The 23,769-nt window shown below is 34.7% G+C and overlaps 4 protein-coding genes across 5 annotated transcripts; all 4 read left to right on the forward strand.

Moving 5' to 3' along the window:
• Nucleotides 1-640: 640 nt before the first annotated feature.
• LOC114732163 (GATA transcription factor 21-like) lies at nucleotides 641-2,861 on the forward strand. Its single transcript, XM_028919451.1, has 3 exons — nucleotides 641-1,142; nucleotides 1,294-1,800; nucleotides 2,088-2,861. Exons 1-3 carry the CDS (start codon nucleotides 900-902, stop codon nucleotides 2,514-2,516), a joined length of 1,179 nt encoding a protein of 392 aa, XP_028775284.1. The 5' UTR covers nucleotides 641-899; the 3' UTR covers nucleotides 2,517-2,861.
• A 3,666-nt stretch (nucleotides 2,862-6,527) lies between these two features.
• LOC114732165 (uncharacterized) lies at nucleotides 6,528-8,332 on the forward strand. The gene is made up of 2 exons (XM_028919452.1): nucleotides 6,528-6,649; nucleotides 7,696-8,332. The coding sequence occupies exons 1-2, from the start codon at nucleotides 6,541-6,543 to the stop codon at nucleotides 8,037-8,039; spliced, it is 453 nt and encodes a 150-aa protein (XP_028775285.1). The 5' UTR covers nucleotides 6,528-6,540; the 3' UTR covers nucleotides 8,040-8,332.
• Nucleotides 8,333-8,842: 510 nt separating this feature from the next.
• On the forward strand, nucleotides 8,843-13,248 carry LOC114732161 (uncharacterized). Of its 2 annotated transcripts, none has more exons than XM_028919449.1 (12): nucleotides 8,843-9,033; nucleotides 9,111-9,155; nucleotides 9,253-9,304; nucleotides 9,392-9,465; nucleotides 9,558-9,685; nucleotides 10,046-10,159; nucleotides 10,299-10,430; nucleotides 10,533-10,811; nucleotides 10,897-11,052; nucleotides 12,094-12,219; nucleotides 12,539-12,606; nucleotides 12,878-13,248. In XM_028919449.1, exons 1-12 carry the CDS (start codon nucleotides 9,009-9,011, stop codon nucleotides 12,879-12,881), a joined length of 1,203 nt encoding a protein of 400 aa, XP_028775282.1. In that variant the 5' UTR covers nucleotides 8,843-9,008; the 3' UTR covers nucleotides 12,882-13,248. The 2 variants fall into 2 exon arrangements, with proteins under 2 accessions (XP_028775282.1, XP_028775281.1); XM_028919448.1 differs by having other exon boundaries at nucleotides 8,845-9,033; nucleotides 10,897-11,610.
• Nucleotides 13,249-16,218: 2,970 nt separating this feature from the next.
• LOC114732162 (glutamate-rich WD repeat-containing protein 1-like) lies at nucleotides 16,219-20,434 on the forward strand. Its single transcript, XM_028919450.1, is given in 14 exon segments — nucleotides 16,219-16,367; nucleotides 16,555-16,632; nucleotides 16,734-16,897; nucleotides 17,322-17,400; nucleotides 17,724-17,903; nucleotides 18,001-18,099; nucleotides 18,594-18,666; nucleotides 18,669-18,758; nucleotides 18,876-18,979; nucleotides 19,098-19,237; nucleotides 19,326-19,398; nucleotides 19,533-19,648; nucleotides 19,775-19,892; nucleotides 20,099-20,434. Coding segments are annotated over 13 exon segments (1,416 nt in total). The 5' UTR covers nucleotides 16,219-16,367; nucleotides 16,555-16,584; the 3' UTR covers nucleotides 20,231-20,434.
• Nucleotides 20,435-23,769: the final 3,335 nt, after the last annotated feature.

Below are 23,769 nucleotides of genomic sequence, written 5' to 3' on the forward strand. Positions count from 1 at the left end.
ACATAATACATAATATGGACACACACAAATAGTGAACACTTATACAAACTATAGGTAGTATATCTTGAAATTTCCATCTTCTATACCAGTAAGAAAATCATTTATTAGCTTGAATAATTCACAAAGAGATCATATATATTGACTCAATAAAAAGAAAATCAAGTTTTCAACTACATAAAAAGGTTAAGCGGGTAAATAAAAATCCTGTTGTTATAGTCTCCAATCTCTTTTTCAATATTTTCGGCGATAATAACTCCTAATTAATGTTTTCCACAAATTGAAAAATGCCCCACAGTTCACACACACGTATATATTGTCCCACCAGATTATTTCAATATAAATGATTGGTTTAAGATTTGCAAGGGCATTATCTTTTTCATGTGTGTGGCCACAAATCTTTTTCTCTTTCTTCGTTTTCCTCCGATTAGGGCTAGCTAGCGCAGTGCAAGCGGTAAAATGAAAAAAGAAAGAAAGAAAGATAGAAAAGAGAAGTTGTGCAGATAGGGTTTTGTCCTAAGTATGGGGTCAGCGTAGGTGCATTCCACACACTGGTTTTAATGGGTTTTTGTCTTTTTAACTTGTCTTCTTTGATGTCTCATGAAGTCACGTGAATGACTTATATTATATACCTATTCACGGCTTTTTGCTCTCTGTGTTTCTCTCTGAGATCTGATACATAGATCTCTCTCCATCTTCTAAATATTATGAGTTTTACTATTTTCCTTATATAAATCTCTGAACCTTTTTCCTTATAACTCTCTCCTCTCTGATCTCTGATCTCTCTCTCATACTCCATCTTTACTGGACAAAAAGAAGATCATAGCACTTACACTGATATGATCCATCCCTCTCTTTAGCTAGCTAGCTTTGCTTGGTTTCTGCGTGCGTATGTATGTGTCATGATACCAACTTATCCTTATTCTCTTTCTTCTTCTTCTAATTCTCCTCCTACTTCTACTATGCCTATTATAGATCTTAATATTGCTGAAGATCAAAGCCATGAGCTAATTTTTAGCCCAACCCACCAACCTTCTTCTTCTTCCTCTTCTCTATCATGCCCTATTCCCTTTAACCCCCCTCAGCAGGATCACGCTGGATCTTCCTACTGGGAGTCCAACAACCTACACAATGATCATGTCGATGTAAGTGTTTCTATATAGATGGATGTATCCGGATACCTTAAAGTTTTTGTAGTCAAAGAAGCAATCGCTTATCACATCAAGTTTCCCATATATACACTTTATGTGTGTTTATTACTAACCATTCAATTGCTCGTGTGATCTTATTTTGTAGGCTGGGAAGAATATTATTGCTTCAAGTGGGTCATGGAATGATCAAGAAGAAAAGGGCGGTGTTGAGATCAGAAAGAGGGGACTTAAACTGAAAGTTTGGAAGAGATCAGCATCAGGATCGAGAAAGAGGGAGGATGATGAAAATCATCAAATAACGGAGGACAATGATCCAGTGAAGTGGATGCCTTCAAAGATGAGAATGATGAGGAAGATGATGGCTTCAGATCATAAGGCTTCTTCTTCTTCTTCTTCTGATATCAGTATTATGGGCACCTCTCGGAAGATTATTAACTCTGAAGATCAGAACCAGAACCAGAACCAGAATCAGAATCAACAAAGACCATTGTTATTGTCTCCTCGAGGAGGAACTGATAATAGCAGCAGCAGCATCAATTCTTCAACCCACAGTAACAGTAACAATAATAATAATACTATCACTGTTAGGGTTTGTGCTGATTGCCACACCACCAAGACCCCTCTTTGGAGAAGTGGACCAAGAGGTCCAAAGGTAAAAATTTTTTGTTCCCCTTTCAGGATTCACATGCTGGTTTTTGTTTTGTATCAAACTAAACATAGCAAGCTAAAAGTCTAGCTGCTCCCCACACACTGAAAAATTATTGGGAAAAAAGGTCGACAAGATTCTGGTCCACTGAAGGGTCATCTTCTGTTTATGTTCGTACCTTCTGAGATACACTAGTCCTTTTTTAAGCATTAGACATTCTAGTTGAGTTGTAACTTGTGATTAGTGATCTTAACAAATTGTCATTGTTGATTCTTATTTTGTTGGAAACGCAGTCACTATGCAACGCTTGTGGGATTCGACAAAGGAAAGCGAGGCGAGCCATGGCGGCGGCGGCGGCTGCTGCAAACGAGTCGCCGGATCTGCATGTGGCTGAGAAATCTGCAGCAGTGAAAGGTACTTACAGGGTTCACAGCAAAGAGAAGAAGTTGAAATTGGAGTGTGAGACTCATCAGATGAAGAAGAAGAAGCACAAGCTTGATGAAGATCATCATCAGGACATGGAAGCTAACAATAATAATAATTCAAGAGGGAGATCATCGTCGTCATCACCAACAATAATAAACAAGTTTAGTTTTGAGGATTTCACAGTAAGCTTGATGAGTAAGAACTTGGCAGCTGCATCACAAGTTTTCCCTCAGGATGAGAAGGAGGCTGCAATTCTTCTTATGGCTTTATCTTGCAATGGCCTAGTTCATGGATAGGAGTTGATCTCTCTCTGTGTCAGTGTGTGTACTGGTTTACTTAATTTTCTGGTTTCTACTTTCTGGTAATTAGGGTTTTTGATGATGATGATAAACTTATTTTCAAATAATTTGTACTGTGTGTAGTCAATGTTTTTGTACTTTGTTATAATTATGAGAAGGGGGAGGCAAATGATGGATAGACAATCATGAGATGGGAAGTGAAGAAGGTTTAATTTTTAAGATCTTATGTTAGATATTGAACAAGTGGAGACAGCCAAAAAATGTGGGTCTCTTTCTGTTCAACAAGTTCTAATATTATTATCTCGGAAAATTCAATAAAATTTCCAGGAATTACTTTATTTATTCACTTTGCATAATAATAATTTTGAGTTTTTTATTTATTGCTAATTAATGCACATAAATATATTGTGATATTTCTTGTAGAAATAATCATCATCATCATCATCATCATCATTGTACTCTAAATCAATTATGAGCTTTATAATTTGTCCTTAAAAAACGTGATAAATTAACTTTTTTTTAAAAACCAGAATGATAAATTAACATTTAAAAACAATATATTTATTGTACGGTAACTGGTTTTGCCAGTGACTGAGGAAAACAGAAAGATTAAAAAGTGTAGTAACTTTTGCATTTTGCTGGTACAAAAAAAAATCTTTTGCATTTTAGCCAGCAATCATATGTCTGCTTAGTGGGGTTCAATTATGTAAAAGTTTTCGATAGTACTGCAAATGAAATGCAAAGTACTAATTTATATATATATATATATATATATATAGTCTTGAAGGAAAACTTCAGGGAAAAATACATCCGAAGATCCATATAAATATCACAATTTGCATTGTTTTTTCCCCCAAGATGAAGAATTATTAATCAAATTAGAAGCACTTATCTACGATTTTATGAAAATCTCTATATATGTATCAAAACTATTACTTTATATAAATAATAAATTCTTGGGAGAATTTTACTGTAAATAGTCTTTAAAATATGAAAGTACGTAACTTGTGGGTAATTAATTAATAATTTTCAAGATCATTCACTACACTTTTTCTCTGTCAATTTTAAATGATGATAATAGTTAAATTCAGCGTTAATAATAAGAAGCTCAAATTCTCTTAAGATCGATGAAATCTCAAGTACAGGTATTGAAAGAGTTTCTCCTCATTCAAACTTCACTCAAAATCATATCATTACCTCCAGTTCTAAACATAGGATCTCATATTTAAGACTGGAATTCAGAGATAGGCGTTTATAATACCAGACACCGTTTTAAATTCAAATTCAAATTTAGGAATGAAGAGCCGCCAACTAGCTTGATAATGCGATGTAAGTTATATATATATATAGAGAGAGAGAGAGACACACACACACGTGATCACATTCTCTTGTGACTCAGGATGATTTCTTGAAGAACATAATCATATGGTTCTATGATATATATATGGTCCGGGTAGAGAGAGAAATGAGAAGAAAACAAGACCGGGTAGCTATTTGTGTTATCCTTTTCACCTTTTAACCTTTATGCTCCCTCTTTCCTTCTCTCTCTCTCTCTGGTTTACAGTTCTGTGTAGTATTTGACCTAACCCTAACGATGTTGTTGAGGTTATCAAAATCATGAAAGAGATGAGTCATGTTGCTTTTATTATCACAGGCGCATGCATGCAGCCAGAGGCCGCCCTCCATCATCTTCAACCTTCAAGTACCTCTTTCATTCAATATAAATTCAGATTCTCTCTCTGCCTACACTCTGTGTATATGAGATCGATCCATGGAGAGAGAGAGAGAGCTAAAAGAAGAAAGCGGGAAAAAAGAAATTATTGAAGTACGAAAGAAAGAAGGGCTCCTCCAGTTTTCTGCTATACGCCTACCCACAGACAACAGCAGCTACTTTTGCAGCAGACAAAAGCCTTTGTGTGTGTGTGAGTCTCCAATAATTGGAGATTTAATTATATGCCCATTTTAATTGTGCATGTCCCCTACAATTCCCTTGTCTCCAGGGCATTGCTTCATGTGATGCTGCTGTACTCACTTCATTATGGTACCAACAATATAATATTAGGCTGACATTTCGCGTGCCTTAACAAATACTACCTCCGGTCCTTATTATAAAAACCAGTTGACTAATTTGAGGAGATTAAGGAAATAAGTTGAGTTAGTTATTTATCCTAAATAGGTGTTGTCTTTCCTAAAATATCCTTATTAATCAAGTGTATTGACTAGAACTATCATTATTAGAAGGGTTACTTTGGAAAAAAAATATAATTATGAGAGACAAAGTGGATTGGGGTCTTATATTTAGGATCAAAATAAAAGTCAAATAAGGTCTTATATTAAGGACCACATGTAGTACTAGTTTTGGTGGTTTATGATATAAAAGCTAGGTAACTAATTTATAAAAATTAAAAAAATTAGTTAAATTAGTTATTTGTTAAAAAATGTGTTTTGATTTTCTTAAAACTAAAAACTTCTTCCCTGTGTGAAGTACTGGGTGGTATAAAGTTGATAATTGATTAATTATTAGGATATCGGCGTTCCAATTAATAGATATTATGATGCATTTAATTTTTAGTCATTCTCTTTCTCTTGAATTGACCACCTCAATGGCCTTGAAAATAATCTTAACTCGACCCGACTTATTTTGAAGCGCAAGATTTTAAGTATAAAAGTTTATTTTCTTATCAAATTAGTACAACGTTGCCAATAAATTTGAAATTCCATTATAATTATGACCAGTTCTGTATAACGAAGGACAACCTTGTTTATTACTAATTGATGAAATCAATGACAGTTACTTTTCAAAAATTTAACTTATGGGTCTTGAGAATTAATAGTCACCTAAAACTTAATCACAAGTTCTATATGATGATTAATAACACTGATTATTACTAATGATAACTACACGTTCAGCAATGATAAGGGTCTGTTTGATACGAAGAAAACGAAGAAGGGAGAAAGAAAAATTTTAATAAGCTTGATTTAAAAAAATTTGAAAAGCAAGGTTAAAATTTTTTAATTAATTTTGCTCACTCTTTTATCTTACATATTTTCTTTATCAAAATTTTACAACTCAACTTCTTCAATTTTTTAAATCGAACTCATTAAAATTTTCCTCCCCTCCTCTCTTCTCCAATTCCTTCATGGCAAATATAGGGTAAGAAAAAAAAAATGTCAGTGTTACATCTCTCTTCTTCCATGGTATGTCATGTTTATTTTGAATTTTGTTTTTATAATTATTGTTAGATGCTCAATTCTAATTCTATTAATAATAAGTGCATAATAACATGTTAATATAAACTATATTTGATATCACTTATCGAAAATCAATTATATTTGAATTTGGTGAGCTTGACAACCCTCTACAATCACTTTAAAAAAATGTTTTCATGTAAGTCGAAACAAAAATTCTTCTTTTATACTTATTTCGTATACTGTAAAATTACTTTTAAAAAACTAGTCCAAAGGACTTGAATAATCTATTTATAATTATAATTGAATTAATAATATACAATCATGTAAAAAAGTGAGGTGCATATCAATGAAATTTCATGAAAACTCATATATTTATAAGTTAAAATTAAAATTGTAATAATAACAAGAAATATTTATTTTCGTTTTTGTTTTTTTGAAAACATTCACAATCTACAATTGGGCCAAAACGCCCAATGTTATGGTCCACGTGTTCATACCCAATTCGTATGCCCAATGGGCTTCAAATAAAATAATCGAAACCCAAATATTCGCTTCCCAAACAGAAGAGAAGGAATGGAAAATGCAGTGAGGCGCCAGATTGAGGATTGTGGAAGACGAAATTGGTTCACACTGTAAATTTTTTGAAACGCCAAGAGAATCAAAGAACATGCGCAAGACGTCTTCTTCTTCTTCTGTAGAGGGAGGAAACTAGCGAGAGAGAAAGAGAATCAATTCATCACAAGCAAACTGAATTTCTAGCTGTTTCTGTGACCACCACACCACACCAGAAAACGATCATCATCTTCATCAGTCTTCATTATTAACTTCAATGAGCGACGCTCAGCCACCGCCCCCTCCTCTGTCTTCAACAGAATCGCTCATGAAGCGCTGCAAGCCAATTTGGCGTGTATTCTTGATCTATAATTTTGCTTTTGCAGGTCTTATTTTCTATCTCTTGCTTACAATAGCCATTGTTTCTTTCTTTCTTTGTTTGTGCGCGCGTGCACATGGTGCTGCGATATGAAATGCGTCATTAAATTCTATTCCCCCCTCATTTTAGTCGACAAAAAACTGGCTAATGGATTGGTTGTTACTTTTTTTTCACTGTGACGGCGGCCTTCTTTGACGTTTTGTGTATTCTGCCCTTCAAGTGTTTGATATATTGCCAAGTAGAACTTTGATTGGTTGTTTGATAGTTTGCCTATAATCAAGCGATTTTTTTGGCTGTGTCTCGTAATGTGTAGGAACATTTACTTTCTCCTTGTATTCCGTTTATGAATGGGACCCTTTTTATCATCTCTTTGTCTACTTTCCAATTCAATCAAACTCGTATCTACATTTGAGATGACACATCATGGCGTGCTCTTTTAACTTGTCTTAGTAGTTTAACATGTTTATTGTATTTTTAGATAATGCCAAAGGTACCAGAAGTTGAGGCTCCTTTTCATTATTAGTTATGTACTAGTTCTATCTTGATGCCTTGAATATGCAACTGGAATATCAAGTATTAAGTGCTTCTTTTTGCTTCGTATATCCGTATTCGATCTTTACCACGTTCAACCATTAGCCATCTGACTTGTTGCCATTGCAATTTGATTTCATGTCATACCATCAATTTGCCTCTTGACTGATGTTTAATGTTAAATTTAATCCCTTGACTAAATTTGCTGTCTTCAGGGAATTTCCCCCCGATAAATGTTGTTGATGATCAGATGAATAGGTGTTATATGTTGTGTCTTAGATGAATAAGTGATTAGACTATGTCTACATGTATTGTATGCTGTTGTGTCATGATTAAAATAGTGTTTCTCTCTGCGATTGTCAATGTTTGTTACCCTTTCCAAGTTTCTGGTGTTCAGAAGATTTCTTGTACTACCTAAATCCCAGACATACAGTTTTCTTTCTTTGAATGGTGACAGCAGGAATAAACTAGACGTTTTTTTCCTTTGCCCTTCTAATGTTTCTGCTCCGTAATTTATTGCAGCTTATCTATTTTCAAGGCCAAAGAAGAAAGACGGGACTGAGAATCATACCAGAAAAGGTCACAAATTGCAAAAGGAGAAAACTGCTGTTGAAGTTCCTGAACCCCCCACAACCTCAACTTCAATGGGTTCAATTTTCGATGATGACTCGCTCTATTTCCCTGTCTCCATCCCTGAGGAAGTGCGGGCTCCCATCACTGATGAGCAACAACGTGAAATTTTCAAATGGATGTTGGAAGAAAAGAGAAAGCTGAAACCCAAGGACCCTGTAGAGAAGAAGCAAATAGATGAAGAAAAAGCCATTCTCAAACAAATTCTACGTGCTGACACCATACCGAAGTTTTGATTCCCACTTCAGTTTTCTAAATGCTGACATGTTAAAGCTTCAGCACAATTGATAGACCTTGACAAGCTCGGATTATTGCACGTTGAAGTCCATTTTTTTACTGGATAGCATCACACTGCAAATTCAATTTTTTTTTTACTTTATTGACATGGGCAGCCATTTAGTCTAATTCACCCGGATGAAAATCTCTGGACATCGTGGGATGATTGTAATGTAACATCAGTCAGTTAATGTAACATCAACACCTTGCAATTGATAATGAGTGCCATTGTGCCCTACTATAGGCACTTACCTATTCATCAATTTGTATTTTTGATCCTTGGGCATGTGAACTCTCTACTAATGAACCAAGGACATGTTGTAATGTTTAAGTGTACAATCGTTCGTTGATGTTGGAGGTGGACACTCCTAACACTGACAAAAAAATACACATGCACAAGAAATGATAGTGATATGAACAGCATAATCTGACTCAGCATGTCTTTGTGTGCTATGTGCAAACTTGCCACGTGAAAACGGTGAAAATATCACTCCTTTTATTACAGTATGAAACCTTTATCTACCGAGACGTTTTTAACCATTTGAATAATTTCATTGCATTTCCATTTTGAGCGATTGCCCAGTTTGGTGGGTAGACTGTAGGGATCAAAAAGCAATGACGTGGACTTTGAAACGAGACAAACCATAAATATGGTTTTCAGGCATTGAATATGGTAATCAATGGCTAGTGGACTTTGACAATCGCCGGGACCACAATAGCTCATTTCTCTGGATTGAGGATTCTAACTATATCCACATCCTCCAATAGTCCAATCCCATCCAATCTTCTATCTCTTGCTCAATCAACTGAGTTTAGGACTTTGAACGAACTGAAAAGAGTCTAACATACTTAACTGTCAAGCTCATGTATTTTTGTCCCTTGTCTGTCCGATTTAAGCAATTTTTATCTTATTGAATTCTCCCTCTGCAATGCCAGGAACAATCCTGGTCTCAGGTAATTTCATCTTGTGGAAGTAATTCAACTATGAATCACCATGTGGTTTTTATCTCACTTCCTCGTTCATATTACAGTCCTGGAATTCATGGGTCTTCCGTTATCTTCAACATCCATAAAGGGTATGCAATTGCTCTTGATTTTCAGCTTATCCGAGCCTTTCCCCTCTGCCACCCTTCAAAATGTCATTTATATAACTGGTAATTGTGGTGACTGCAGTTTCCATGGGGAAAACAGAGTCCCTCATCAGCGAGGAGGGAGACTTTTCCTTGTAAGATTAACTGAAAGTTCTATGTTGTTCTGTCAACATTTCTAACGATGACTTCAAGTTTATAATCCGCTTGTTTGTCCCATGCAGCCCATTAGCTAGTCTTCGTGAGGATCTCATTATCAAACTTCAGGATTCTGATGGGAATGAAATATCTCGTATAGGTAGCTCTCAGAACACTGCCCATTTGAAAATTTTGAGTTCTACTCCCATTTCACTTGGCCCTAGGATAAACCTGACTAATATATTATGAAAGGGTTTCATACGAAGTCAATAGTTGAGAAAGGTGTTTGGGAAGACATCTTTGCCCTTGGGCATGGACACCTGCGTCTGAAGCTGCAGTTCATCCTCAATGATGAAGACCGTGACCGGATTCGTATGATGGTACTGATATTGTTCCTCCCTATTATGCAAGTTTGTTGAGTTTCTGAAACTTTTCTTAATAATAAAAGGCAAGAGACCATGGTGATTGAAAGAAAAAAAGATTAGCTTATGGCTTGGGAATTCCCTAATCAGAGCATGGATGGCCTGAGAGAGAGAAAGGCGGGAGAGAGAGAGATTATTTGCAATATAAGAATGATTTGTTAGATTGTGCTTGGACTTGTAGTGGTGAAATTTTTTAGAAATTGCAAGTGAAAATGCCTCAGTCAATTACTTTCTCCTGATATGGAACTGATGGTTGTTCCATGCAGACAATGATCTATGAATGATTTCATTTTTTCGTATTCATCTATGGTTTTGCAGAGACAATCTGCGTTGAAGAAGAAACATGATGAGCTTCTCAGTAGCAGTCCCAGGGGTTCAGAAAGTGATAGTGCTTCTGTTGGCAATGCTGCACTAGCCTTCAGGAATGATGAGGTCTCAGGTTTGATCTTTACTCAACTGACTTAAGAAGCAATGAAAATATAAAACAGAAAAGAATACAATTAGTGACTTAAACATCCTTCGTTTCCCTGAAGTGTTTTTCCTGATATTCTAAGTTCTCCATCTTCTCAAGAATCTCCAAAAAGACACCTACAACTTGAAGCCGTTTCTCAAGGGGAAAAACCTGTTGGTTTCCGAACTGAGAAAAAAAACCGGCCCTAACATTATATTGGGGGCTGAGCCTGATCTAATGCAGCTACACCCAGTTAAGGATTTGATTACTTTACAATGTTTTCTCTATTGTGCTGATGAAAAGCCATTGGAAAAAGTACTATTGTTTGCTTAATGCTCATTTCGGATGTTTTAGAACGGCGCAGTTCAATATAAGGAGATCTCATCAAACAAACCGCTGTCAGAAGCATTTGATCCTACTAAATTAAAAGAAAAGGGTTTAACTAAGAAGCCTGGTTTTGGTTCAGCACTTTCAAAAGATCCTCAGAGAGCTATAAATTCAGAGGAAGTAGTAGCTATTTCATTTAGAAGCTCAAATCAGAATGAAGTTGCAGAGAATAATCTGATACAGCCCAATCCCAGCAATGTGAGAAAAATGATTAGTGCCTTTGAAATGCAAACTGGTCTAGCTCAGGTATTGCAAGTGTTGTACGATATCATCAATGTATAATTGCAATATTTTGACAACTGGGGTTCACATAGGACTTTTCTTAAACCAGGATATGAGATCTCCCATCAAATCACCTTCATCAGATCACTGTTCAAGTACAATTGAAACAAAAGCTTCTTCCAAGGCTAAGCACTCAGGGAAAGAGAAGGCTTGGAATAAAGGGCCAGTGGGCTTGTCACAAGGAAAATACAGATGTAGCTCTACGGTAAGAGAGTTGAAACAAGCCCAGTTATATAATGGAGAAAACAGAGAGCGACTTAATTCACTTAGTCATGGGAAGGAGTTACTGAACAAGCAAACAAATTCAAATGCCAGGAATAAATTCAAACTATCACATAAATCAGATAGAGAGGAAGATAAATATAGCAAAGATTTTGTGAGAACATTTGCATTTGAGGCAGTTACTTCAGGGAAGATGCCTGAGAAGATTTCGGATATATATCATCCTAGCAATCTGTTTGATTCCAGGAAAGATTCTAGAAGCAACCCAAACAAAGGAGTAAAAAGGGGAGATGCCTTGAAAAGTTCTCGTGAATTATGTGTCAACAGGGATTCACCACCTAAACTGAATTCAGGGATACACTTTGATGATAATTATTGCCCTTTTGAATGTTCTGGGGCCTGGATATTCCCTGATGAACAAAGAAAGTTCTGTCTAACAACTGGTGGTAAAAATGTAATGGCTTTATTGGAAAGTCTGGTTACAAAGCGCATAAACCATGAGAGAAGTTTGGATACCTCGATATTAGAAAATACGGAAAAGGTATCTAAAGATTTTTGGCAAACCTTTTGGCTAATTACTCTCTTTCGATAGAACATTCGTGTCTTAACAATCAGTGCCAAAGATGAAGTCTCTCGCATATTGTGAATACCTGAACAAATAGTTTGCATTTTAGTTATGCCAAAGAACATTGAGAAAGAAGATTGAAGATACGAAGTTCTCTACTGTATGTCTCAGACTAGGTGTACTCTAGTCTTATTCCTTTTGTTTCCAATGTTAGCTAGGATTTTGTAATAGATTAGCATACTTTGCCTAGTTTCAAAATTAAGCTATATAAGATTTATGATTCTGAGTGATGGCTTCGCTACCATTTTGTTTGTGTGTGCCAGATTTACTACCGTATCTGAGGCTTATTTTTTAATGAGAGAAGCATTCAACTTGGGATGTGGATTGTTCAAGAATTTAAGCTGATGATTTGATTATCTGGCTTACATTATTTGATCTATTTTCCCTTTTCTTAATAAGAATGGAGCATATATTGGGACTGGAGCTGAAGCAAGCAAAAATGCGAAGATAGATGAGACTGAAGAGTCAAAGTCTAAAAGCTCCGATGGTAATGGAGATGAAATTTCTGGAAGACCCATTAAACAGGTCATAATCATCTTTCGATTTAGCAACGTTTACTTCTTTTTTTCGAAGTTTTATACTCTCAGCTACCTCTTCATAATTTTTTGGAAAGAAAATTTCATCAGTGAGTTTGGATCTGTAGTGATGCATTCATCCAGTTATTGTCTTTTAGACATATTAGTACGTCCTTTAAGAAGAATAAGACATGTTGCGATCTCCATTCACTTGAGTAACTTCCTGCAAAACATTAAGAGACATATAACACAGATTAAAAAAAAAAGCAATGTGATGCTTGCTCTATATGGTTATATGCTTATATGCCCTTTCCTACTTCATCTCTCAGGCAATAAAAGTTGCAATCATCATAGGGTTTGGAATATTTGTTCTCCTCACAAGACAAAGAAAAGGAAGGTATGAAAGTTAATTGTTAAAGCATTTCCTGGTCAATTTTTTTTATTATGCTCATGTCAGCTTTATCATGCATTGATTATCTTAAGAAGGATACAAATGCAATTCAAGATTGAAGTTGATTAAATCCGATGAAATAGTTTGATCATATAATGCCTCTAAAAGGATGTTAGATATACATTTGTTAGGGAAGAAATATCAGAATGCCTTGTGTCACATAAAATTTATGATGAAACACTATCAGTAATTTAGTATTTTGTAATTTGTAATGCAGATAAAATCTGGTTATGGGTAGGCTTAAGATACCGGATGGTCCAATCCAAGACAAAGTCTGGTTGTGGAAGTTGAAGTTGCTGGACATGAAGGGATCCAATCATCCAAATCTCATCCGGGATTTTCTGTGACACAGATTCTTTTTTTCTTTTAATCAAATGCAATAACAATTTGACAAAAGTTTTTCTTTCATGTAAATTTCTGTCAAAGTAACCTCATCTGCACTTTTTTCTGGTTTTGTTGACAGAATGTAATTTTTCAGTTAGGGATTGATTTGTAGCAGAATTATTATGTAGTTTGGATTCAACTCCTCCTCAACAAGTATTTTCAGATTCAACAGTTATATGTTAATTAAACCCAGATTTTCGCTTCTTTGGTTGGTTGGAAGGGAAATTCTTTAAAATTTTGAAGTCATGAGCAAACCATGTTTGGCTTGCAAGAAATTGTGCATGATTTCTTAGTATATATATGTCATGAGGATAAAAAACAGCTTCAGAGAAGCTTGGTTGTAAAGTGTTGAGTTTTGAAGGATTCTGTAATATTTAAATTCTGAATGTTCATCCAGCATATGAAATGAAAGTTGACTGCTTAAAATAGTCTCGTAAATTTAAAATGTTAGAAAAGAATCCAAATAGCATTAGATTGTAATTGAACTTACTATGCAGTAATTTGTCCTCCATAAACTTCCACCCATCATCTCTTTTATATAACAAAAATCCTTACAAATAATTAAGACATAATGTATAAACTAGAATGTCCCATGCAAAAGTAAGTGAAACCATTGAAACATCCAAAACAAGTAAGTATCCACGCCTTCATCATGCTACTCTTTATCGAGAGTTTAAATTCACCACCTTACACTTTCAGCCCCCAAAACCAAAAAAAAAACAAAAAATCACCACCGTACACTTAAGAAAGCTTTAAAGAATGTTTGTTGTTAGCTGGGCAACAAGACCCCAATCTGATTAGTGATAGAAAAAATAACTTATTTGTAATCTGACTTTTGAAAAAATGAGATTGGATAAAAATTAAATTGTGTTTGGAGTATATTTTATAAAAGTTGGTTTATAAAAGTTAGATTGGATAAAAGGTTATTTGAATTATAATTGAATAAAAATAAATTTAGATTGTAAAATTACTAAAATAGGTATGAGTTTCATTAAATAATGAGAGACTAATGAGAGGAGTGAGGGAAAATTATTATTCTAACAATTTCTAATGGTCTTAAGCCCGATTGCCACTTAAAAAAGCTACCTTCCCCAACTTAAGGTGAATTGCGTGTTTGGTCCCATTTTTTGCCCCAAGTGCAGTATTATATAAGGGGGTGTTTGGCAACTTTAAAAAATACTTCTTTGGAGTACTTTCTGCAAAACGAGACAAATTCTTCCACATGTTACTTTGTACACCGTAAAGTACTTTTGAAACCATAGTTTGATTTCTATCCAAACATCTTCAAGCTCTCCTAAACTACTTCTGGCTTATACATTGCTCTCCCAAGCACACACTTAAACGTTGATGGCTTAACAAATCAGACAAGTGAAGCAACTTGCTGAGAGATAGTGAGTAACTTCAAACATGTACTCTAAAATGAACCACGAAAGGCCATTTTTCTTTAAAAAAAATATATGTAATTTATTTGTATTGTAAAAATTAATTAATTAATGTAAATATCTTATCTATATCTAATTAATAATTTTTACAGTCTCACTAAACTGGTCGCTTCCTTCCAAATATAGAGGGCAAATGATAGACCAGGCCTAACTATTCGTCAATATATATGAATTGAAATTTAAATCCCAAACTACTTGCGTTTAAGAGATGAGAGCTATAACTAATACTATTTCCTATTCTAACTACAGGAGTTAAGATAAAAGTTTTATTTTGTTTTAAATATATGATCTCAATTCACTTTGTTTTCAAAATTTATAATTTTCTGTTCAAAGCATCATATTAATTACACATATTAAGAGAACCCTTAATCAAAGAGATAGTTCCAATGTATATAATTAAAAAACTTAGTTTAAGAAAATCAAGATACATTTATTACAAATAATTAATTTAAATAATTTTTTAATATTTATAAATTAATTATCTAAGTTAAGGACAGGAGATAGTAATTCATTTAAGAAAAATTTGTGTTTATCTGGTCCTACCTTTTTTTAGAGGGATGATGATATAAAAAGAAATTAAAAATTGCAATATTTCAATTCAAGCACCTAAGAGGTCAAAATCTTAGAAAAAGAAGTAGTGTTTGATTTGGTATTTTATAAATATAATCAAATGACTAAAATGTCTTTGTATCATCTTTTTTATAAAAAAAAGTTATTAAACTTATCATTTCCAGTACATTTCTTATTATTACCAACTTACAATTTATTAATAAATATATTGTCATTGTCAGTATATTTCTTGTTATTTACTACTCCCTTCGTTTCTTATTATAAGAGACATTTGATACTTATGGCATGTTCCTATATATAAGAGACACTTAAAAGTTGTCTCTACTTTTTTGTGTTGATTTCCTATTTTACCCATATTTATTATCTCCAACTCACACACTCTCTCCCTCCCATTTCTCTTTCTTTTAATAATTTAATTGTTCTCTCTCCTTATTAATAAGGGCATTTTTGAAAAAAAAAATTATACTTTTTACACATTAATTGTTCTTAACTAATTTTAACTATTTTTTTGATCAACGTACTTTAGTTATTTGTCTCTTATACTCCCTCCGTTCCTTATTATAAGAGACATTTGATGCTTATGGCATGTTCTCATATATAAGAGACACTTAAAAGTTGTCTCTATTTTTTTGTATTGATTTTCTATTTTACCTTTATTTATTTTGTCTCCAACTCATACTCTCTCTCCCTCCCACTTCTCTTTCTTTTAATAATTTAATTATTCTCTCTTATACTCTCTCTCCTTATTAATGGGGGCATTGTTGAAAAAAATATTATATTTTTTACATATTAATTGTCCTCAACTAATTTTAACTGTTTTTTTGATCAACGTAATTTAGTTATTTGTCTCTTATAATAAGAAACGGAGGGAGTAATAAGGAACGGAGGGAGTATTTAATGCTTGTTGTTGTTTGTTCACAACTGGTTAATAAACTTTTTGATACAAGAATATTTTTGTTATTATTTAATTATATTTGTAAAATATCATATCAGACATAATTTTCTTTTCTCTAAGATTTTAAGGTGCCTGAATTGCAATATCGTAATTTTCAACTTTTTTTTTTTGTCATTTCTCTTTTTTTAAATTGTCTGTGTATTTTGCCTTTTAATATTGAACGCTTGAAGCTCTGCGTTTCAATCCTTCATACAAAGCCCTAACGTTCTGCCTCTGCTCAGCCTCCACGCAGTCGCGGACCGCCTTCACTCGTACATTGAACTTGTTCCGTCGTGTCTTGGGTGTTTGTTCTCACTGTTTGGAAGCTCATTTGCTGCCTCGCCTCTCTTAGACGTCTTCTCTTCTCTTATAGTAAGGTTCGTACTTCGTAGCTGGTCTCGTTCTTGCTCTTCTCTTTCTTTCTTCTCTTTTCTTGGCCAAATCGTGTTGTTTGCTGGAACACCTTGTGTTGGAGAAGAAGGAAGAATAGCTGACAGTCATCAATACATTTGAATTAACCACAGTATCTTTTGGTAAGAAACTAGTGTTTACTTGCTCAACCAGGCGATCGCCGAGTCAGTTCAATAATCTACAATGACTCGCAGCCTAAAGAATCCCAAGAAAGCTAAGAGGAAGAACAAGGTTTAGTCCTGTGGATTATTATTCAATTCTCTTCAAAAAATCTGTTTTTTTTTTCCTTCTGGTAGTTGGCTGAAGTATTTGGTTCTGGAATTAAAATTCAGGGCTCGAAGAAAGGGGATGGGTCTTCATCTTCTTCGATACCTTCTGCTCCCACTAAGGTTTGGCAACCGGGTGTGGACAAGCTGGAGGAAGGAGAAGAGCTCCAGTGCGATCCTTCTGCTTACAATTCTCTTCATGGCTTCCACATTGGATGGCCCTGTTTGAGGTAACATACGGTTTTCTGTTATTATTTTTTCTTCTCTCTTTTCCTATTTTCTTTGTTTCACGAGTTGAGTGAAGAAAAAATTTTAGGCCTATTGTGGGATTGTAATTTGTATGGTTATTGCTACTCACTTTCTCATCCCTGAAGAATTTTGCTTCATTTCTCTTTTACGGATGCGAATTAGGTAGGACCTTGTGTTGCCTTTGTAATGGAATTATGTTTTCGAACTTCTATTATATTCACGATAGGGTGGAATGAGCTATTGCTTAGCTTTTAGAACCTGGGATATGTGGATTTACATAGATGTCCTTTTCCATCATATGTTGACATTCAAAATGAGATTCTTGGTGACCATTTCCTGGGCCTTTATTTTAAATTCTCCTTATTGATGTACTGCATTATTTATTTATTTATTTATTTTTGACAGCTTTGACATTGTTCGTGATACTCTGGGCTTAGTTCGGACTGAATTTCCTCATACCGTCTATTTCATGGCAGGGACTCAGGTGAGCTTTACTTTATAGATTTGTGAGATGAAGATTTTATTTTGAGTTATGACCAAGTTCACGGCACTTGTGCATTCTTCACTTTCTGTTGGATTAGTTTGTGGGAGTATTAGTTGTGATAGTGACCAAGTTGATTTCATATTTCACAATTTTTTTTTATTGGGGTGCCATGCACTCAAAGGAGTTTATTGTGTAATGTATGTAATTACTAGTAATGAACAAAATAAGGCCAAGTTCTCCCTTTCATCCTCTTCATTTATATTTTTATGTTTCGTTTTTCACATTTTTGACATTATCCTGTTGATATGATGGTGCTTGTGCAGGCAGAGAAAGCTTCGTGGAATTCTATTGGGATTTTTAAAGTATCAAATATCTCTGGTAAAAGACGTGAACTGGTGCCTAAAACTGCAACTGATGACGCTGAAATGGATAGTGACAATAGTGATAGTGAGGATGACAGTGATGATGAAGATCCTGATAGTTCTAGGTCTCCCATTTTGCAGGCAATGTCTTGTAAATTTGACTTTGTTATACTTCAGTCCCTTGCTGTTCGAACATAAACAACATTTTTCATTTATCCTTTTCAATTTTATATTACAGTTGCGGAAGGTATCTCATGAAGGATGTATCAACCGCATACGCTCCATGACTCAAAATCCTCATATATGTGCAGCATGGGCAGATACTGGCTATGTACAGGTTATATTTTCTAACCGTTTAACCCATTTTTCAGTTTATGGTTTGATATCATAGACTAATGTAACTTGTTTCATGGAGTTTGATACTTAACAGTTTATGTGTAGAATACTGTTAGGACGTAAGGACACTATGCCTTTGGAATGGTAAATTATGTTCTTGCTACTTATTATTTCTTATTTGTGGCGCTGGCAAGGAGCAAACCTTGTATTTACCATATTATCATTTTGACACTGTGTCGACTATGCCTAAATTAGATTCGAGATGACTGTTATCAGCATTTGGAACAACACGATAGGATAATTTGACTAAATACACTCTATTGGCTTGTTGGGTGGTTCTTGACTCAATTAGAAAAATTCCTTTTGGTTGTCCCTGCTTCTCCAATTTTGCTCCAATTCTTTCTGCTATAAGTTTTAATGGGATGTAACCCCTTAAGCGTGGACTCATCACTTTCGGTTTGCATATGGTCTTACACTTGAGTGGTGAATCTGTAGATCTGGGACTTCAAATCTCATCTCAATGCTCTAGCAGAATCAGAAACAGAAGGCGCCCAAGGAGCATCTTCAGTTTTAATCAGGATCCGCTGGCTAAGTTTAAGCATGGAGATGAAGGATATGCCATAGACTGGAGTCCTGTTGATCCTGGAATGCTTGCATCTGGTAATCTTAGCTTGCCCTTGGTTTAGCTTAATTTAGTGCATCATTTTCTTCACTCTCTCTCTCTCTCTAATTAGCTTCATATCCTGCTCAAGATTTAATCATCCTCTTCATTTTAAGGGGATTGCAAGAATTGTATATACCTGTGGAAGCCTACGTCTGCTGCAACCTGGAATGTTGACAAAATGAATATTGCGCACAAAGCAAGTGTCGAAGATCTACAGGTGAGCACTTATAGCTCAAAGCATCATGAGCTCTGTCTTTAGAGTATATCCATTAAAGCAGGGTTTTTTTTTTTCTCACTCTGTTAAATATTTCTAAAAATTTTATTCATCTTTGCAGTGGAGCCCTACAGAACCTAATGTTTTTGCTTCTTGTTCTGTTGATGGAAGTATTGCAATATGGGATACCCGTCTGGGGAAGTCACCGGTAACATCTTTTAAAGCTCACAATGCAGATGTTAATGTCATGTCATGGAACAGGTATGCAAAAATTAATGTAATGATGATCCCTGAACTTTATTGCATTTCTAGGTCTCATGCTTGCTCTGTAATAAATTCTACCGTGTAGGCTAGCCAGTTGCATGTTGGCCTCTGGGAGTGATGATGGGACATTTTCTATTCGTGATCTTAGATTGCTCAAGGTATGTGGTATTGGAGATTGCCTTGTAATCGTTTAGGAAAGAAAATATTCGCAGTGTTTTATTTGTTTTTCGTTTATAAAAAAGCAAGAAAGAAAAATCAACGCTGATGTTAATTTGTATTGATTGGTGAGTAGGATGGAGATTCTGTGGTAGCACATTTTGAATACCATAAGCATCCAATCACATCCATTGAGTGGAGCCCACATGAAGCTTCTTCTTTGGCTGTTTCATCGTCTGATAATCAGCTAACGTAAGTGATATGATATTGATAACATGTTCTTCCTTGACGTTTCAAACAGACTTCGGCATGTCGATAAGCTTGTTTAAAATGTATACATTTGGGGTTCTAAAAATTCTGCATTGGCTTCAATCGCAGAATATGGGACCTTTCCTTAGAAAAGGACGAGGAAGAAGAAGCTGAATTTAAAGCTCAAACCAAGGAACAAGTGAAGGCCCCTGAAGATTTGCCTCCTCAACTTTTATTTATTCACCAGGTAGGTTATTAGATATTTCCAAGTCTCAATATCGGTATCAATGAGAATATCAATGTAAGATATAATGTTTATGATAAGTTACAATATTTACAAGTCATAAGCAGTATGTTTTATTTATTAAATTCTGTAACATGCGAATGAAAACGTGTCTATTTCATTTTCATGGTAGACCTCCCGCCTGATTTATTTGTGTTGACTTGAAACAGGGACAGAAGGACCTTAAAGAACTACACTGGCAAAATCAGATTCCTGGAATGATTGTGTCTACTGCAGCAGATGGATTTAACATTCTCATGCCTTCAAATATTCAGACAACTTTGCCATCCGAGGGAGCTTGATACTTGGTCATTGGTAGGGATATTTCCTGCAAGATCATGGCACCTATCTGGTGCAACAATTTTTGGTGTAAATTCCACAAAGTGATGCTGCAACACGATCCAGAACTGGCTATGCTTCATTGTTTTTCTGTTGTGTTCTGTGAAGGATGTATGGATTGATAAGGAATTTGATATTAATCAAATGTACCTGAATTTTGGATTTGAGATTTATTTAAACAAAGCTGATTTTGGGTCGATTGGAGCAGAACCTATGCCGCTTAGTTATTTATTCTTCCCGTTCTTTAAAACAATAAATTATGCCATGAAGGCACCCAAAAAAGGGTGATAATAAAGGTCTTGGCAAAGGAGCACGCTGCCGCCCCATCTAGATCTCCTCTTCCTTGGTTCAGGAAGCCGAGAGGAGGCATTTCATCTTCTACAGTACTCTCGCCCTCCAAATATTACGCAATGTGTTGTTGCGTTCCCGGCAACAACTTGTAGATAAAAATAAATATGATTAACGTGTTTAATATGAGTAATTGTTGTAAGTGTTTTTAGGTCGCAAAACAGCTTTGCTTTGTAAGAACAGAGTATAATTACCAGTGCATTACTAAGCTCTGCAACATTTGCGAGAAAAGATCTAGACTTTTTGTTATTTCGTCCAAAATTTCATAAACGTTGAGAATTTAAGCTGATTATCGGGCATATACTTGTACGAATCGGTCTCATTCCTCCCTGAGATTCTCTATTTGCTCATCAACTTTGCACCCTGCTTCTGATCAGATGTACTTCTTTTTCTTGTTCTTGTCCCTGTCCTTGTACAAGTTATGGGATATGACTGGTCCAAAAGAAAAGCCTCCAGACAGGTCGTTGCTTGTTGCCACGCTTGCCATTTTTGCCCTTCAGTTTCGGCACCTTCGCCTTCAGTCTCACCCTTCCTCTTCCTTCTGTCTTCTCCGTCTGCTTTATGCTTAACATGTTCCACATCACCTCCACGTCTCTGTACCCACACATTTCCACTTCATCTCTCAGCTTCACCAACCCTCCATCTCCGCCGCTTCCTCTGCCACAGCCACCACCTGCGTTGTTAAATGCCACGTCAAAAACAGAGCATATATCCCCTCAAACGCACCTCAGTCAATCACCACTTGAAACTACTAGAAGAGAAAGAAAAGGGTCAAAGAAGGAGGAAGAAACTGGAAAGTTACGATTTTTAGGAGAACCCACCAACAGATTTGCCAAGTTTGAGCAGAGCAGGGACCAGGCCCCAAGTTCTTCTCAGCTTATGCCACCAATCCATGCTGTTCACAAAAATAAGAATGATGATAGAAGAAGAAGAAGAAGAAGAAGAAAATGTAAAGGAGAGAGGAGAGAGGGAGGCACCGAAGATGATACACGTGGTAAGCGGGTGAATCGGCATTGTGCTGACGCTGTCTGAGTGTGTGTGTGTGTGTGTGTGAGAAGTTCTGGAAGATAATGGGATCTGATCTGACTCGGTTTGGGTTTGGCTTTGTCTGGAAGTTACAACTTACAAGACAGGATGAAGCAGAGGAGCTCAGAATAGGGAAATGATTGTTAAAAAGTGGGTTTTGATTCGGCTACTCTTGTCACTTTCATATGTTTGTGTGTCTCATAGCGGTGACTGAATTTTTTTCCCCATCAAAGCGGTGACTGAATTTTCAACAATGCTCTATTGTAATGCTGCACGTTTCTGCACTGCGACATTGTCACAAGAGAAAGTAATAAATAACTAAATCTTAAATATAAAAGCTAGTTAGTTAATTTGAAGATATTAACAAAATACTACCTCTAGTTCTTAATATAAAATTTTATTTGAAGTTTATTTTGATTCTAAATATAAGATCACAATTCACTTTGTCTCTTATATTTATATATTTTTTCTCAAGGTAGTCCTTCTAATAATGATAGTTCTAGCCAATACATTTAATTAGCAAGAACATTTTAGAAAAGACAACACCTATTTATTATAAATAACTAACTTAACTTTTTTCTTTAATCTCCCCAAATTAGTTAACTAGTTTTAGGACCGGAGGTAATATGTCGAGCTAATTATTTGTAATAAATATGTGTTGTCTTTCCTAAAATATCCTTACTAATGAAATATTTAGGGTAGAACTATTATTATTAGAAGGATTATTTTGAAAAAAAATATAAATACGAGAGATAAATTGAATTAGGGTTTTATATTTAGGACCAAAATAAAAATTAAATGAGGTCTCATATTAAGGACCTAGTATATAACTTGGTGTAATTTTTATTTTTATTTTTTTTAAAAAAAGAGAGAGCGTATTAAAAGAGTACAGTGGTTTATAATGTGAAATGGTAGGATGGAAGAGGATTAAGAAGGGGATTCACATAATTTTGATGGAGCCAATGGCACCGTGAATTATTTATTCCCCCATTTGAGCCCCCTTTTTTTTTTGTTTCCTCCTCCATGGAGCATCCTGTATTCAGAATCTACCTCATTTTAACTCAAAGGAAGATCCATAATAAAGCTAGCAAAACCCCCTTATTACAAGTTGAATCAAGTGCTTAGTTTGAATACATGTTAAATTGAAAATTATAGTAAATATGTAATTTTACTCATGATCTTAATTCTCAATTCACTCAGCACCTGATTTTTTAATGGCCTAATTATATCCATGATCTTATTTTTCAAATATACCCAAAAACAAAATCATAGATAAAATTATACCACTATAAAAATCGAATGTTAGATGCACTTAAAAAATAAGATTAAAAGCAATTTCACTTAAGTCCCACAGAAGACCATGTTGCCCTTGATATTTGAAAAGAAGAAAGGGGTCCTAGTGTGCATAATCATCATGTTTGTTCATGTCTGCATGTTCTTAGTTCAAATAATAAAAAAATAACAACTCAAAGTACAAAAATTTATAACTCAATTTATAACCACTTACATAAGTTGCACTCGGGATACAAATTTTAAAATTAAGGAATAGAAAAATAATAATTCTACATATAAAAATTTACAACTCAAGCTACAAGTATTTAAGTTGAGGATGCAAATTTTAATAACAAAGAATAAAAAAATAACAATTTTACATATAAAAATTTACAATAAACAATAGGAAAATAACAATTCAACATATACAAATTTACAATGAAAATGAAAAAAATAACAAATCTACATATTACAAGTGCTCTTGTAAATTACAAATGGGAATATAAATTTTAACAATAAAGAATAGAAAAATAACAACTTTGCATATAACAATTTACAATTCAATTTTTAAGTACTCAAGTAAGGTACAAGTAAGAATAGAAATTTTACCAATAAAGAATAGAAAAATAACAATTTTACATATGAAAATTTACAATAAAAAATAACAACATAACGTACAACTTTACATACAAAAATTTACAACTTAATTTAGAAGTAGGAATATATTTTTCTTAATACTAAAATTGTCATGGACAATTATCTACCATGAACAATCCAATTGCGATGTTTTTTTTTTTTTTGAAGTTTTTTCCCTGTCTTACCAACATATTCATAGTGATCTGTGCTACTCTAATAC

This window comes from Neltuma alba, unplaced genomic scaffold, assembly GCF_004799145.2.
Source record: "Neltuma alba isolate B1F8T4 unplaced genomic scaffold, ASM479914v2 tig00012881_pilon, whole genome shotgun sequence".
In the NCBI taxonomy this organism is placed as follows: Eukaryota; Viridiplantae; Streptophyta; class Magnoliopsida; order Fabales; family Fabaceae; genus Neltuma; species Neltuma alba.

Bases quoted from the DNA above. Each gene is read 5' to 3' on its own strand.
- LOC114732163 (XM_028919451.1), top strand. From the start codon at position 900: ATGATACCAACTTATCCTTATTCTCTTTCTTCTTCTTCTAATTCTCCT. The intron at 1,143-1,293 runs GTAAGTGTTTCT...CTTATTTTGTAG, and splicing joins TACACAATGATCATGTCGAT to GCTGGGAAGAATATTATTGC. The intron at 1,801-2,087 runs GTAAAAATTTTT...TTGGAAACGCAG, and splicing joins GTGGACCAAGAGGTCCAAAG to TCACTATGCAACGCTTGTGG.
- LOC114732165 (XM_028919452.1), top strand. From the start codon at position 6,541: ATGAGCGACGCTCAGCCACCGCCCCCTCCTCTGTCTTCAACAGAATCG. The intron at 6,650-7,695 runs GTCTTATTTTCT...AATTTATTGCAG, and splicing joins CTATAATTTTGCTTTTGCAG to CTTATCTATTTTCAAGGCCA.
- LOC114732161 (XM_028919448.1), top strand. From the start codon at position 9,009: ATGCCAGGAACAATCCTGGTCTCAG. The intron at 9,305-9,391 runs GTAAGATTAACT...TGTCCCATGCAG, and splicing joins GAGGAGGGAGACTTTTCCTT to CCCATTAGCTAGTCTTCGTG. The intron at 9,466-9,557 runs GTAGCTCTCAGA...ATATTATGAAAG, and splicing joins GAATGAAATATCTCGTATAG to GGTTTCATACGAAGTCAATA.